The sequence below is a fragment of the Dipodomys merriami genome, unplaced genomic scaffold (assembly GCF_024711535.1).
Source record: "Dipodomys merriami isolate MVZ:Mamm:240054 unplaced genomic scaffold, mDipMer1.0.p SCAF_12, whole genome shotgun sequence".
NCBI classification, from domain to species: Eukaryota; Metazoa; Chordata; class Mammalia; order Rodentia; family Heteromyidae; genus Dipodomys; species Dipodomys merriami.
The window spans coordinates 40,083,937-40,097,813 of record NW_027202493.1 but is presented as its reverse complement, the minus strand read 5'-3'; the positions used below and the strand labels follow the sequence as shown (position 1 = coordinate 40,097,813).

Below are 13,877 nucleotides of genomic sequence, written 5' to 3'. Positions count from 1 at the left end.
TTCTTTATTTTCATTTGTCGATCACAGAACGTGAATTCAGGACCTGGGCACTGCCCCTGAGCTTTTTTTTTATTTTTGCTCAAGGCTAGTGCTCTACCACTCAGAGACACAACTCCACTTCCACTAGAGACAACAGTCTCGTGGGCTTTCCTGCCCAGGCTTGTTTCAAACCTTGATCCTCAGATCGCAGCCTCCTGAGTAGCTAGGATTATAGATGTGAGCCACCAGTGCCCAAAAGACCCATATATTCACTATTTCTTCCCAAAGCAATAGAAATAAAGCTTCCCCAAACAAGAATTATGTTTTTGTTTCTAAAAAAAATGACACATCAACAGATTTAACTAACTTCTTACTAAACAGCCAAAAAGGATCCCATCTTTCCCCCACATTTCATGCTCAAGAATCCATCCATCAAGCCTTCCTTCCACCTAGCCAGTCTCTGCTTATGCCTCACCCAGATGATGTCCTGACATCTGGAGGCTTTAGGAAGCTGGTTATCAGTAAGCTTTGCCATCTTCCCAGCTTGGCTGCAAGTCCTTTAAGGTCAAGACTCGTTCATTTGCCTAGGTCAATGTCTTTTTACTCTCCCTACTCATCTCTCGGCACCAGCAAACTACCAATCCTGTTGACGTAAATTAAAATGTCCAAATTATTTAATGAAAATCTGAACATTGTTTCCTCTCTTTTAGTCATTTCCAGGACTTCTATTCCTTCATCCATTTTCCAGCTCATGTTCCTGCTTCCAACAACTACTTGTTTTGTTTTGTTTTGTTTTTTGCAAAGGATGGGCTGTACATCACCCAGCAAACCTCAGTTTCCCCACACATGTACAGCTGATTCTCTATCTGGTTGATGATAGATAAAATCAGCATGGTTAAAAAAAAACAAACTCAAGTGAAGACTTTAGGACTTAAACTGAAGCCACTAGAAGCCTTCCTGAACAAGATCATCCTGTCCAAGTCTGTGCAATCACCAATGGCCTTTCTCATTCACCTCCTGAAAAAAAATGTTTAAAGGTTTCATTGTTTAATCCCTCCACCTTACCCCAGCCTTAATGACCACCTTCATACACCCTAAGAAGTCCTTGGATGGATCATTAACTACCTTCACAAGTTACGGACAAGCCTCTATGTTGCCTAGAGCCTACTTACAAGAGAATATGAGCAGCTATACTAGACATGATTTGTGATTCCACTGTAATTTTCCCATTAAGTCTAGAGTTTATCAGTCTTCTCTCCTACACATCTTGGTCTTTCTCTATACCTTCTTCCCAGTCTCGTCTTCCCCAACCCCCACCCCCTCCCCGCCTCCTTCCCACCCCCCAAGAAGTGAACTGGTTTACCCAGCAGGTTTAGTCTTGCTTTGGCCAGCTTATTGTTTCAACGTGATTATAAAGTTGCTTGGCTTGAATACACACTTTATTAATTTTCAGGCATTCCTGATGTCTCCCTGTTGAGTGTAGTGTGAGCTGTGCATGCACATGCCTATAGTAACTAACACTCCTGCTTAGAAGACAGAAGTCTTCTCATCTGTCACTAGAGAATCAGGGTCATTTTAGAGGTGTGAGAAATCACAGAGTCCCAATGTTGGCATTTACCAAATGGAAAAGTAAAGTAAAAGCATGAGGCCAAGGTCATGATGCAGATCAATAGAGAAGCTTGGACCACAGCTCAGAACTGTAAAATCACAGCTAACCAGGGCTTTTCTACTCACATCCACCCCTCCTGAGGGCTCATGCATGGATAGAAGAACTCAGGATGCCCACGAACCACAGAAAGACATCATGGGTGCACAGTACATGTGATCACATACAGGCAAAAAAAATTGGGGATATTACAGAGAACACTGGTCAAATGAAACTGAACCTGCTGTAAATTAGATTCAATTCTGATTCAATTCTAATTCAACAGATTATATCTCCCTATCCCAACCACACCACCCAGCTCCAACCCCAGTTGTTCATTTATTTAAAAAAAAAAAAAAAGAATACATTTCAAAGGCACTTAGGAGAGATTTTCACAATCTCTCTCTAATTTAATCAATACAAAATGATCATTTAATTATATGAGTATAGCTTTTTTTCACACATCCCTACTGACACACACACACACACACACACACACACACACACACACACACACACACACATAAAATATTGGCAGCAGGTACTTTTAATTTTCTGGAAAATATTTCTAAGAAGTCAAAAAGCTCCAGCTGAATAAGCGTGTCCTCCTATTGGCTAAACAGACCAGTTGAGGGATCTGATTGGTCCCTGATCCCCAGGACCGATAAGAACGGCTATAAAATCCCTGGGTGCAGCTCCTAGGCCCCCAGTTTGCAAAAAGCCAGAGAGGTTCAAGAAGCAGCGACTGCAGCTGAAGGAGGAGGAGGTGGAGGAGGGGGGGAGGAGGAGCAGCAGCAGCAGCAGCAGCAAAGAAAAAAAAAATCCTCATCAAATCCCCACCTAAGAATTCAGCATATCCAGATCCACATCTTCACTCAAGCCCAGAGGGGGAAAGAGGAAAGGGGGGGGAGGAAAGGAAAAAAAAAAAAACCAACAACTTAGCGGAAACTTCTCAGAGAATGCTCCAAAACTCAGCAGTACTTCTGGTGCTGGTGATCGGCGTTTCTGCAAGCCATGAGGCAGAGCAGAATGACTCTGTGAGCCCCAGGAAATCCCGGGTGGCATCTCAGACCTCAGGTAAGCCAGCGCCAACCTAGGACCCGTTTTCTCTCCTCCCCCCAACCCCACCCCACCCCACCCCCCAAAAAAGAGCTGCCCTCATTTACCTCTCACTTTTGCAACTGTGCCTGTGGTGGCTGATCTTGATAATAAATGTACTTCATGCCTGGTGGCAATAAACTGCCAGTGTAACCCAATAGCCTTAAGAAGTAGAGCTCCTTTGTTTAATGATTGCATGCGACTACCGAAGAAGCTGGGCGCTCGGCTGAGGGTATTTCATTGCATAAGCCCAGCCTGATTGCCTGAAATCTGGCACGTACCCTCTTGAGGGGGAGGGGGCATGGAAAGCCTTGAATGTTGGCATGCTTCAAAGCGCACTCCATACTTTCCAGAAGCCGGTCTTAAGGTGAGACACGGCTTGTCTCATGCCTCTCTCTCTCTCTCTCTCTCTCTCTCTCTCTCTCTCTCTCTCTCTCTCTCTCTCTCTCTCTCTCTCTCTCTCTCTCTCTCTCCCCCCCCCTTGAAAACCCTGTAACTTGACTTCTCTGCCTCAACCTGGAGAAGCTCTCTCTCTCTTCAGAACCCTAATCCTCAAATCTGACAAACCCAGGGTGGATTCAGAGCAAACCCTACAACATCCCACCCCCAACACACTGCCTTTCCTCCCGGCACTGAGCTCCATTCAAACACCCTCTGGGCAGCCCAGGATCCAGAGCCCCTAAGGGAAGGGGGGGAGAGAATGTTTGTGAAATTAAGCAGCTATTTCTCCGAGGTGGTGGTCTTACTTTCGCCCTGACTCCCTGGAGCAGCTAATGAGACTCTGAAGGGAAAAGGGCGTTAGGAAGCCCGCAGTGACACCGCTGTCCCTGGAGCCCTCTGCATGCCCCTTCCCAGCTCTGTCCTCTGTCCCCCCCCCCCACCTGTCAGCCAAGATAGCATCGCAGGTGTCAGGGCCCTGCTGGGGGACTCTCCTTGCTGGAGCTCAGGTCCCTGCCCAGAGGAGGGGCTCTACCCCACTTCCTTTTGTACTTTGTTGCTATAGAGATGCTGTGATTCACAATTCCAGCTTGCCTAAAACAATAGCAGCCCTAATGCATATTAAAACTGCTTAAAGCAAAGTTATAATTTGAAATCCGTGGAAATATATAATTAGGGAAATGACTTGTAACATCCCAGAGGCTGCGGGTGGTGGGAGGGGGTGGGGCTGCTCGGAGAGCCTCGCTTGCTTTTGATCTCCCAGGAGAATCTTCCTGTACGAAGGCTACAGATCATTTCTTGCCGGAGCTGCCTGCCTGCCAGAACACTCCCCCACCCCACCCCTTTCTGTAGGAGAGAATTTACTTTTATGGGAAATTTTATCCCCAATGTAAAAAGCCTCGTGCAAGTTCTTTGCAGGGTTCCCCCCCCCCACTTCCACGCTCTTGCAAAGGGGGTGTCTCGGCCTTGTTCTTGCACACCTGCTTCTTTTCTCTTTGTAAAAATAAAAGGTTTGCACTAGGAGAGATGATCCACACCTCTAAAGACTATCTTGTCAAGGGGCTTGGGGGTGAGGGAAGGCATAGACAGAACAGACTTCTTTATGCCAAAGCAAGGGTTAATGAAAAGCCCCAAAATTGAAGTCTCCCTTCAAGTAGACTCCCGGCCAATTCCCCTCTGACATTTGGATTTGAATCCTATGACTTTTATTCCAGTGTGGGTTTTTTTTAAGCAGCCAGCTAGATTCTCTAGTCTTCTAAAGAGCAGTCATGAAGCATTGCCTGGATTCCAACCATCAATATGTAGGTAGTCACGAGACCTAGAGAATGAGTCTCAGAAGGAGAACTCATCCCAGCTTCCTGTGTGCTGGCTCTTAGAAGCAACAGGGATGGTCCACCCTCCTCGATCACCTCTAATCCTCCAGATGGGCCTACCTAGTGGCCCTCACCTCAGCACTGACTTCTGAGATCAGCTCCCATGCCCTGCCTTTGAACTTGGCCTCTGCTCTCATGGGACCCCCTTGGTTTGACCCAGACTGGATGTGCTTGTCTCTTCCAGCTGAAGTGGTTCGCTGCCTCAACAGTGCCCTGCAGGTTGGCTGCGGGGCGTTTGCCTGCCTGGAAAACTCCACCTGTGACACCGATGGAATGTTTGACATCTGTAAATCCTTCTTGTACAGCGCTGCCAAATTTGACACTCAGGTAATAAGGCCCATGACCTCTGTCCCCACTGGCTGCATGTCTTCAACAAGAGTACAGGATATTACTCTTAGGAACCGGTCTTGGAGAGAACCAGCCCTGTTTTCCAACCTCTTTCTCCAAATACCATCCCAGGGTGCATGTTCACACGCGTGTGTGTGTGTGTGTGTGTGTGTGTGTGTGTGTGCGCGCGCACATACACACGCACACACACACACACACACACACACACACACACACACACACACACACACACGCTTTGGGCCAGGAAGTAGGTTCTGGATAAGATTCACCCCCATGTGTGACTGAAAGGAGGTGGCAAAGGCTGGGGGTCAGGAGGCTGAGGGGGAAAATCTTGATCTCTTCAAAAGGAAACAAACAATATAATAAAATAAATATTCTAACAAAGTAGTGCGTGTTGTATGACCTAACATGCTAGGCTAGATAATCTGAAGGATTAAGGTCTCAATACCAAGAGTGTGAAAGTTGGGTTAGGACAATTTTTAAAGCTGCAGAGGGATTACTAATGGTGCCTCCTTTTTCTTTTAATTCTTTTTCTTTTCATCTTCTTTCTGTACTGTTCAATTCTCAAGACAGTCAGGGAGAAAGGGTTTTGGTTTTGGCTTTTATGTTTTCCTTCTTAGCCATGGCATACAATCTTCTAATGGCAAGGACACGTCAATGTACCACTGAAGCATGCCCCGCCACCCCCCACCCCACCCCACCCCCACACACACCATAATACCAGCCCCATGTTGTCCACCCAACTGTTCTGTCAGGTCAAGCTAAAGCTTTCCCTCCTGTCTCCTCTCGATGGCAGGGAAAAGCATTTGTCAAAGAGAGCTTAAAATGCATTGCCAACGGGGTCACCGCCAAGGTCTTTGTCGCCATTCGGAGATGCTCTACTTTCCAGAGGATGATTGCCGAGGTGCAGGAAGAGTGCTACAGCAAGCTAAACATGTGCAGCATCGCCAAGCGGAACCCAGAAGCCATCACAGAAGTCGTCCAGCTGCCCAATCACTTCTCCAACAGGTACCAACGGGGCCCCCATCTTTGCAGTCCGGGGAGGGGGAGGGGGCACTGGCTGGCAGAACAAGACCGGGAGGAGTGTTAAATTGCCACACTCACGCTCTTATTTTAGCCTGCAGTCTTCCCAGCTTTTGCAGGAAAAATATGCTTGTGATTGGTTGTGACAGTTGAAGCAGCTTGGATTTTTCCCCCCACTGTTACAGGAAAAGTCTTTCCATGCAGCTAGCAGAAAGCTTCATTTGCAGCAATCCCTGGGTGCAATTTCTTTGTCCACTTCTTGACATAAGCCCAAAGGAAATGGCAAAGCTTCTGGAAACCACCTTTTCAGGCATTAGATTTGTCTGAAATTATGAGTCTGCAAGCAAAGCAATTGGCCATATTTTTTTAAGTCCCTGGTCAAATGTCATAATGCAGATGATTATCGAATCTGCACACTTTTCCCATCAGTCCTAAACCAGTCAGATATTTCACCAGATAACCTAGAACAGCCCATCTCACTTCCCCGAGAGCTTGATTGCCTCTGCATTTAAAAAAAAAAGTGCAATGACTAGCCAGGACCATTCTCACATTCCCTTCAAGGCCTTATGTCATCCCATCCCTCTAGTCTAAGATCACATCGATGGCGTCCCAGATCACACAGCTGCTCCCAGGTGACCCCAAGTCACTGAGCTCCTACTGTATCTAAGCACCAGGCTTTGCTGTGCCTCAGGTTCATGGTCTGTGCCAGCTGAGGAGTGGACTTCTGATGTCTGGGAGGGCTGGCACTCTAGTTCCAGGGTGGGTGTGGATGGATTGGGGGTAATAGAGGCCAGTTGTGGGATGCTCTGGGCCGAAAACTTCACTCTCACTCTTGAATTTCTATGATGAATATTTGCATATAATTCACCAAGATCAATGTTCTTCTGATTCCCTAGATTAATACCCTACCAGGGTTCTGCTACCTTTCTTCAGAGAATAGTAACAGCCAAGTCCTGGGAGCTGGGTGGGGGCAGGGGGGTGATTTAGTCATGTAAGCACGTGCATGCAGGTAGAAGATCAGCTGCCCCTTCTGATAGGTTATGACCCCCGCAACGCGTAACCTTTGTAAAACTTCTAATTCATCTTGACTACAGGTTAGGTCCCTTCAGAACTGCAAGTCAATTTATGGAACTCACTTGTGAAGGCCTCCCTTGGAAGCGACTCTATCATAGGTTTTTAACCAGTTCTCTCAGCACAAGATAATCAGGCTGTTAAGTGGCAGGTCTCTTTGTATGGATCTTGGTTTTAAAATTCTCCTAGGAAGAGTCTTGTTGCATAGGGGTAGGGGTGCCAGGCTTAACTATTTGTTGGAGACTCCCTTCACCCTAAGGAAAAGAAACAAAGAATTCTTAGCCAGAAAACTAAGGACAAAGCCCATGCTTGTGCCGGAACAGGGAGGGATGTGTGGACAAAGACATTATCATATGTTGAGATCCTTAAAGGATCCTTAAGGATTATGTGACAAATATGATTCATAATAAGGCCTTCAAGCAATTCCAAGACACTTCTGATCTCTCTCATTTCACTGAAATAGTATTCTCCCTTAGGAAGGGAGAGGTGCTAAAGAAGAGAAGATGCAGATTTTGAACTGGGGACCCCCATTTACCTAAAAGGACCGGTCAAGAGAATGCTTTACCAGATCATTATTCCTTTCCACAGGTGCCTTACTTACAGCACCTTCTAAAAATGGTCACAAAGAAGTCTACCTGTCTCCCTTTTTTATCTTGATTACTTATTTGATCTTACGTTTAATAGGAAAGGTCAGCAAGAGGGAAGTGGCAAACTCTTGAACCACGGACTCTCTCATGCAAGGCTTACCTTTTTCCAAGTATTTCACTTCAGTTGGCTAATATTATTCCTGCTCGGGACTGTAGAGATTTCCGGTTCCAGGCTGGGCTTGACTCGCTCTATTTAAGCTCCTCACCCGCCTGAAACATCCTGCTTTCCCAGCCTCTGTCCCACCATAGACACATGCAAACTGGCTGCCAGTTGGCACAGAATCGCAAAAGGAAGTAGTTACAGGTTCATTCCACCTTCCTGTGACTTATCCAGCATGAGATTTGGAGCTGGGAGAATCCAAGACTCTGTGACTAGACCAGGACACAGAACTAGGGTGGGGGGAGGGGGGAGGAGGAAGGTTTCCATGACAGAGGTGCACCCAGAAGAGAAAAGGGAACTGAACTATTCCCCAGGCTGACTGTGCCAACCGATCCTTCTATGCCAGGGCGGGGGGTGGGGGGGTGGAAATGGTCAGAGTTGGTCAAACAGGCAGGACCGTGCAAGGCTTGGGAACCAATTACACCAACCCAGACCCAGAGTGGGAAAACTGGCAAAGCGTCCAATTCTCTGGGGCATGGATAGGGAACAGGAAACAGAAGAATAATATTGATCAAGGGAAACAAAGGACTATTTATAAACCCTCACACAGAACGTTCCTAGGCAGTATGTGTGTATTTGGGGAAGCATGGCTGAAATAGTAGCTATGGAGAATATCTGATCTTATTCTCTACCAAGAGGGGGGGAATAAAATAAAAGGCAGGAACAGACTTTTCCAAGTGGGAAGAAAGTATGCTTTAATAGGTCCTTCTATGCTGAGAGGTCAGAACACTTAACCCACCAAATCCTTGAAGTACCACCCCTCCACCCACCATCAGTGCTAGAAAAATGAAGAAGAGAATCTTAACTAGCCCTAACTTCCCTGGGAAAGGAAGGGGCTTGTTCTAGGCCGTACTCTTTTTACTTAAAGCAAGAATAAAAGTGTAGACTGGAAACACAGACTGCCACTGGCCAGGGGTGATGGCCTCACTTTCCTGAGCAAGGAATGGAGGAGGCTCACAGAGAGAAGGGACTTGCTGAAGGTCACACAGCTTGTAAGTAACAGAGCTGGTCCCAGAATTATCATGGCTTTGAGCCAAGCTATTTTGATTTCTACTTTAAAAAATGGCAACCGTTAAAAAAAATCCTGCAAGAAATATTCACAAACCAAAAATAGAATATCAAGCATAATTGAAATATATATATATATACATCATGGTGTATACAAATTAATTTTACATTCACTTTCTTCAAAGAAAAATAGGCATGTTTTCCCATATCTATACTCATAACAAGAGCATTACTAAGGCAGGTTTTGCTGGCTGTTCAACATTTTAAATAACCTAAGTCTCTGGATGACCTGCATAGGAAAGACCTCATTGGCCAATGTACTCCAGAAGTGAATGTCACGTTCCAGCCTTAAGGGAGACGGGAGGGTTAGCTATGCTGACATCAAGATAGCCTGACATATGCTTAGTCTGAGGAGACATGCACTATTTTCCACTTTAAGAAGCTGAGTTTATAGGGTTCCAAAAAGGAAGCAGTAAGGAAGGGATACATTTGGAGTTCGACCACCGAAGGCAGTCGGGCTGGTGAGGGTCACTGCCAAGAAACACTGAGCTCGGGCAGGAATCATCAAGGAATGACACAGAGGCCATTGTACAAGCCACAGATGCTCTGACAGAGGGGACAAGGGGGCGCAAAGGATCAGAAGAGCCTAAAGCTATAAGGCCAGGCAGAAAAGCATGGTTTCCTTAAGGGGATTAAACCTCTTCATCCAGACACATAGCCCCGATTCTTTCTAAGAAGAATTTTCCATTCTTTCTGCTTCTTTCTAAGAAAAGATGACACTTTCCCCGTCTCATGTGGGTGCTCATCTGGCGTGAGTGGTTCTTTCAAAGTGGAAGGGTTAACTTCTAAATTCTGAAGTCCTTGCTAGACCTCACCCTCGAGGAACTAATTACCCTCTGAAATAGACACAGTCATCCAAGGGATCCAGGTTCTGGCAGAGCCCAGGGGTTACGGGATGCCCTGACATCCAAGTGTACTTAAACATCTGAAACTGTTGGTACCAAGTTGTTTATTCTAAATTTTTCCAACTCCAGCTTTCTCCCCATTTCTCCATCCAAGTAAGCTTTGCTTGGCTCATGAGCTTTATCATTCCAAAGGGTTGGAAAATCGTCCTCTGTGCCAGAGAATCCCAGCTTTGCTCACAGCTGGACTTAATTGTCTGGGGGGGGGAAGGGGGGACGGGGCAGGGAGAGGCAGGGGGGTTGGTAACAGCCAGGACTGTGGATGACCCAGCCACTACTCTTCATTCTCTCCCACACAGAAGGGCAAACGCTTTGCTTAATTATCCATGTTCCACTCTATTTACTGTCCTTCTTTGAAAGGACCTCTCTGGGGGTTAAGTTATTCTGGAAAGATGTTTGATCCTGTACTCTGAGAGGTGAGTTAAAAATAAACAGGTTTCTTTTCATGGAAGACCCCGGGGGCCCCAGAGATCCTTATGCTCCTCTAAGGAAAGGGTTTCTTCGCATCAGTACAGCAGGTCATCATCCTCATGAGAGTCTCCTATCAATGAAATGCAGGGCTAATGCATTCTGCTAACTAACTGTCACCTCAAAATGGAGCACAGGCATCCCAACTCAAATTGGAAAATACCTGAGCTGTCTCCCAGGGGACAGCACAAAGTCGTTCTTACATTCTAAAGACAATTTAATCCGTTCTGAGCCGTAACACTTAGCTTCATCATTTGGGGGAGTTATAAAGAATTTGCTCCACTGATGAAGAGAATGTATACTAAATACAAGGTTTTTTTCTCTTTTTCAAAAGTATACTAGACCTAGAGCTACAACTTGTATTAAGAAAAATCATGATTTACTGCAAGGAATTATAGGGCTTTTTTTAAAGTTCTATTTCCTTAATAGCCACAAGTAAATTTGCAAATCTCCACTAAGCAGGCAGGATAGCCTGATGAAACTTAGTCATGTCTTAGATAGAAGAAATGAGGACATAATCCTGCCTTCAATAAACGTCCAGATTAGTCATGAAAACAACCTAACCATGGAAGCATCCAAAACAGTCTCTGAGATGGTAACCTAATATCTGTAAAATATTCAGAAAAGCCAGGCATGAGGGGCTCACTGTAATCCTAGGTACTCAGGAGGCTGATTGTGGTTCAAAATCAGCCCTGACAGCAAAGTCTACAAGACTCTTATCTCCAATTCACCACTATGGCTCAAGTGGTAGAGCACTTGCCTTGAGCTGAATTGCTGAAGGACAGCACCCAGCCCAGAGTTCAAGCCCCACAACCAAAAAAAAAAAATCCAAAAAAAGGAAGAGGCCAATAAAATCCAGCACAATGAGAGATGTTTTCATGGAGTTACAGAGGCATGGATGCTTAGGGACCATTCATCTTCCCTTGTAAATATCCTCACTACCTCGTGTTCTGACTTTAGTGGCATTTTGGAGGAAGCATGAAAAACACTTCCTGTATTAGCCTTTATTAAGACTGGCTGACTATGAGACAAAGTATATTTTGTAGAACAAAAATGTAAGGGCCACTGAAGACAGGGGGCTTAGGTGGAAGTTTAGTCAAAATCAGCACTAATGTGCTCATGTGGCTGAACACCTACACCACCAAGAAAAAGGAAAATGACAGCTCCATAGCCAAACAACTATAAATCCAGGTTCACTCGCTACCAGCATAAGCATTGGCTGCTGGAGTCACCTGATTGTATTTGTTGTATTTGATGAAATCCCACTTCTGCCATTAACTCAGTGTCACTTCAGCCGTCCCATCTTAATCTCTTCTCCATTAAAAAAAAAAGAGGTTGCTTACAGCATCTCTGGGGTCCCATGTAGTGCTAAGATTCTACAGTGCTCAAACATGCCAATATCCCAGTCAGCCTTCTGCGCAAAGTGGCATCTAAACCTAGTGAAGCTAGAACACGAAGGTGGAGTTGTCTTGCATGATGTCATAAACCCAGGGAGCACAGCGCTCAGACTCAAAAGACACTGTGTAAGTTAGGGATGCAAATGCCACTGCCGCTGATGAAGTACTGGCCATCTGCAGGGCTGGGCGGCTGGGGAGTGGTATGGGCTGGTGTCCTGGGCCAAGCCAGGGTCTTACAAATGACTATCACCATGCATTCCCTTTCCTCATGCAGATACTACAACAGACTTATCCGAAGCCTTCTGGAATGCGATGAAGATACGGTCAGCACCATCAGAGACAGCCTGATGGAGAAAATCGGGCCCAACATGGCAAGCCTCTTCCACATCCTGCAGACGGACCACTGTGGGCAAACACACCCGCGAGCTGACTTCAACAGGAGGCGCACCAACGAGCCGCAGAAGCTGAAGGTCCTCCTCAGGAATCTCCGAGGTGAGGGGGACGCTCCCTCCCACATCAAACGCACCTCCCACGAGAGTGCATAACCAGGGAGAGAGATTCAATCCATAACCTCACCAAACTAGTATCATTTTAGGGGTGTTGACACACCAATTTTGAGTGTACTGTGCCTGGTTTGTTTTTTTTTTAAAGTAGTTCCTATTTTCTATCCCCCACCCCCCCACACACTTAAAGAAAATTGCATGAAACTAGGCTTCTGTGATCATTTTCTCAACATTCTGCAATGGCAGCCATCCCACAAACAGAATCTGTGCGATCATTCTGCCTCTCCTCTGGAGAACGTAACCTTCTTTTATCTTCTTCCTCCATGATATCTCTTCCCAGCTCCTCTCTAACCACCCTCAAACACAGAACATTCAAGTAACTGCCTGGTCGGTCATTGTACTTTGAAGATGTGGAGCCCTTTAGAATGGTTGCCCCATAGAGTTAGCTGATACAAAACCATTTTATTTAAATGCATGTCTTCAATGCTCATAAAGATGTTAAGTGGAATTCGTGTTATGAATCTGTGCTGGCCATGGACGAATATGAATATCATGTTTGAATTCTTGATCTCTAATGAGCTAGTAGTGTCTTATGGTCTCGATCCTCCGATGTCTAGTTTCCTTTCTGACACATTTACCAAATTGCTCAAGCCTGGCTCTCCAACCAGACTTTGGGCCTGCAACTTCTTGCATCGAATGAAACACAAAAAGCTAACATCTTTATGTACTGTAACTGCTCAGAGCTTTAAAAGTATCTTTAACAATTGTCTTAAAAAAAAAACCAGAGAATCTTAAGGTCTAACTGTGGAATATAAATAGCTGAAAACTAATGTACTGTACATAAATTCCAGAGGACTCTGCTTAAACAAAGCAGTATATAATAACTTTATTGCATATAGATTTAGTTTTGTAACTTAGCTTTATTTTTTTTCCTGGGAATGGAATAACTATCTCACTTCCAGATATCCACATAAATGCTCCTTGTGGCCTTTTTTATAACTAAGGGGGTAGAAATAGTTTTGACTCAACATCAGAACTTTTAAGATGGGCCTATATATGAGATAGGAAAAACAAACTGGTTTATCTGAAGGACCTTAGGTAAGATGTTAGTCTCCCAGCCCACCTCCACCCAGAGGCTACACTTGACTTAGACCTGTCCTGAAACAGCTCTGTCACATCCAACTGGGACTTACAGCAATGGAAGAACACCCCTTTGGGTTTGGACCGCTGACAATGCTAAGGCCTACTATACCCTCGGAAGGTGGCAGTTCTTAACATCCCACCTTCCATCAGTGCCTGGCACTCTGGCAGATGTGTGAGATTTTCCACTGAGTCCATCGGGAATGAGTCAATCAGCCTTTGAGTCTTTAGTCCGGGGGACTTGGGGCTGAGGGAGTATAAATAACCCTGGGCTGTCCAGCCTTAATAAACTCCTCTTACATTTTTGTCCTATAGCATGCTGCCCACTAAAGTAGTCCTGGCAGCTGGACCATCTCTTGTAGGATCTTAAAATTAAGAAAAAGGAAAGGAAAGAGAAAGGAGGAAAAGAAAATGAGCTGGTGGTTTGATCATTTCTGCCGTGATGTTTACAAGATGGCAGGCACTAAAGCCAAACGATTAACCTATCTATGAACAACGGTAGTTTCTCAGGGTCACTGTCCTTGAACCCAATAACCCCTTACAAGTGTCACTGCCCACCAAAGGTCAATGCTGAGAGAGGAGGAGGGAGGAGGGGTAGTTCTGCAGGGACCACTCCA

The 13,877-nt window shown here is 45.5% G+C and overlaps 1 protein-coding gene across 1 annotated transcript; it reads left to right on the top strand.

Moving 5' to 3' along the window:
* The first annotated feature begins 2,354 nt into the window (after window positions 1-2,354).
* Window positions 2,355-13,628, top strand: Stc1 (stanniocalcin 1). The gene is made up of 4 exons (XM_070016672.1): window positions 2,355-2,701; window positions 4,718-4,860; window positions 5,678-5,889; window positions 11,892-13,628. The coding sequence occupies exons 1-4, from the start codon at window positions 2,584-2,586 to the stop codon at window positions 12,160-12,162; spliced, it is 744 nt and encodes a 247-aa protein (XP_069872773.1). The 5' UTR covers window positions 2,355-2,583; the 3' UTR covers window positions 12,163-13,628.
* Window positions 13,629-13,877: the final 249 nt, after the last annotated feature.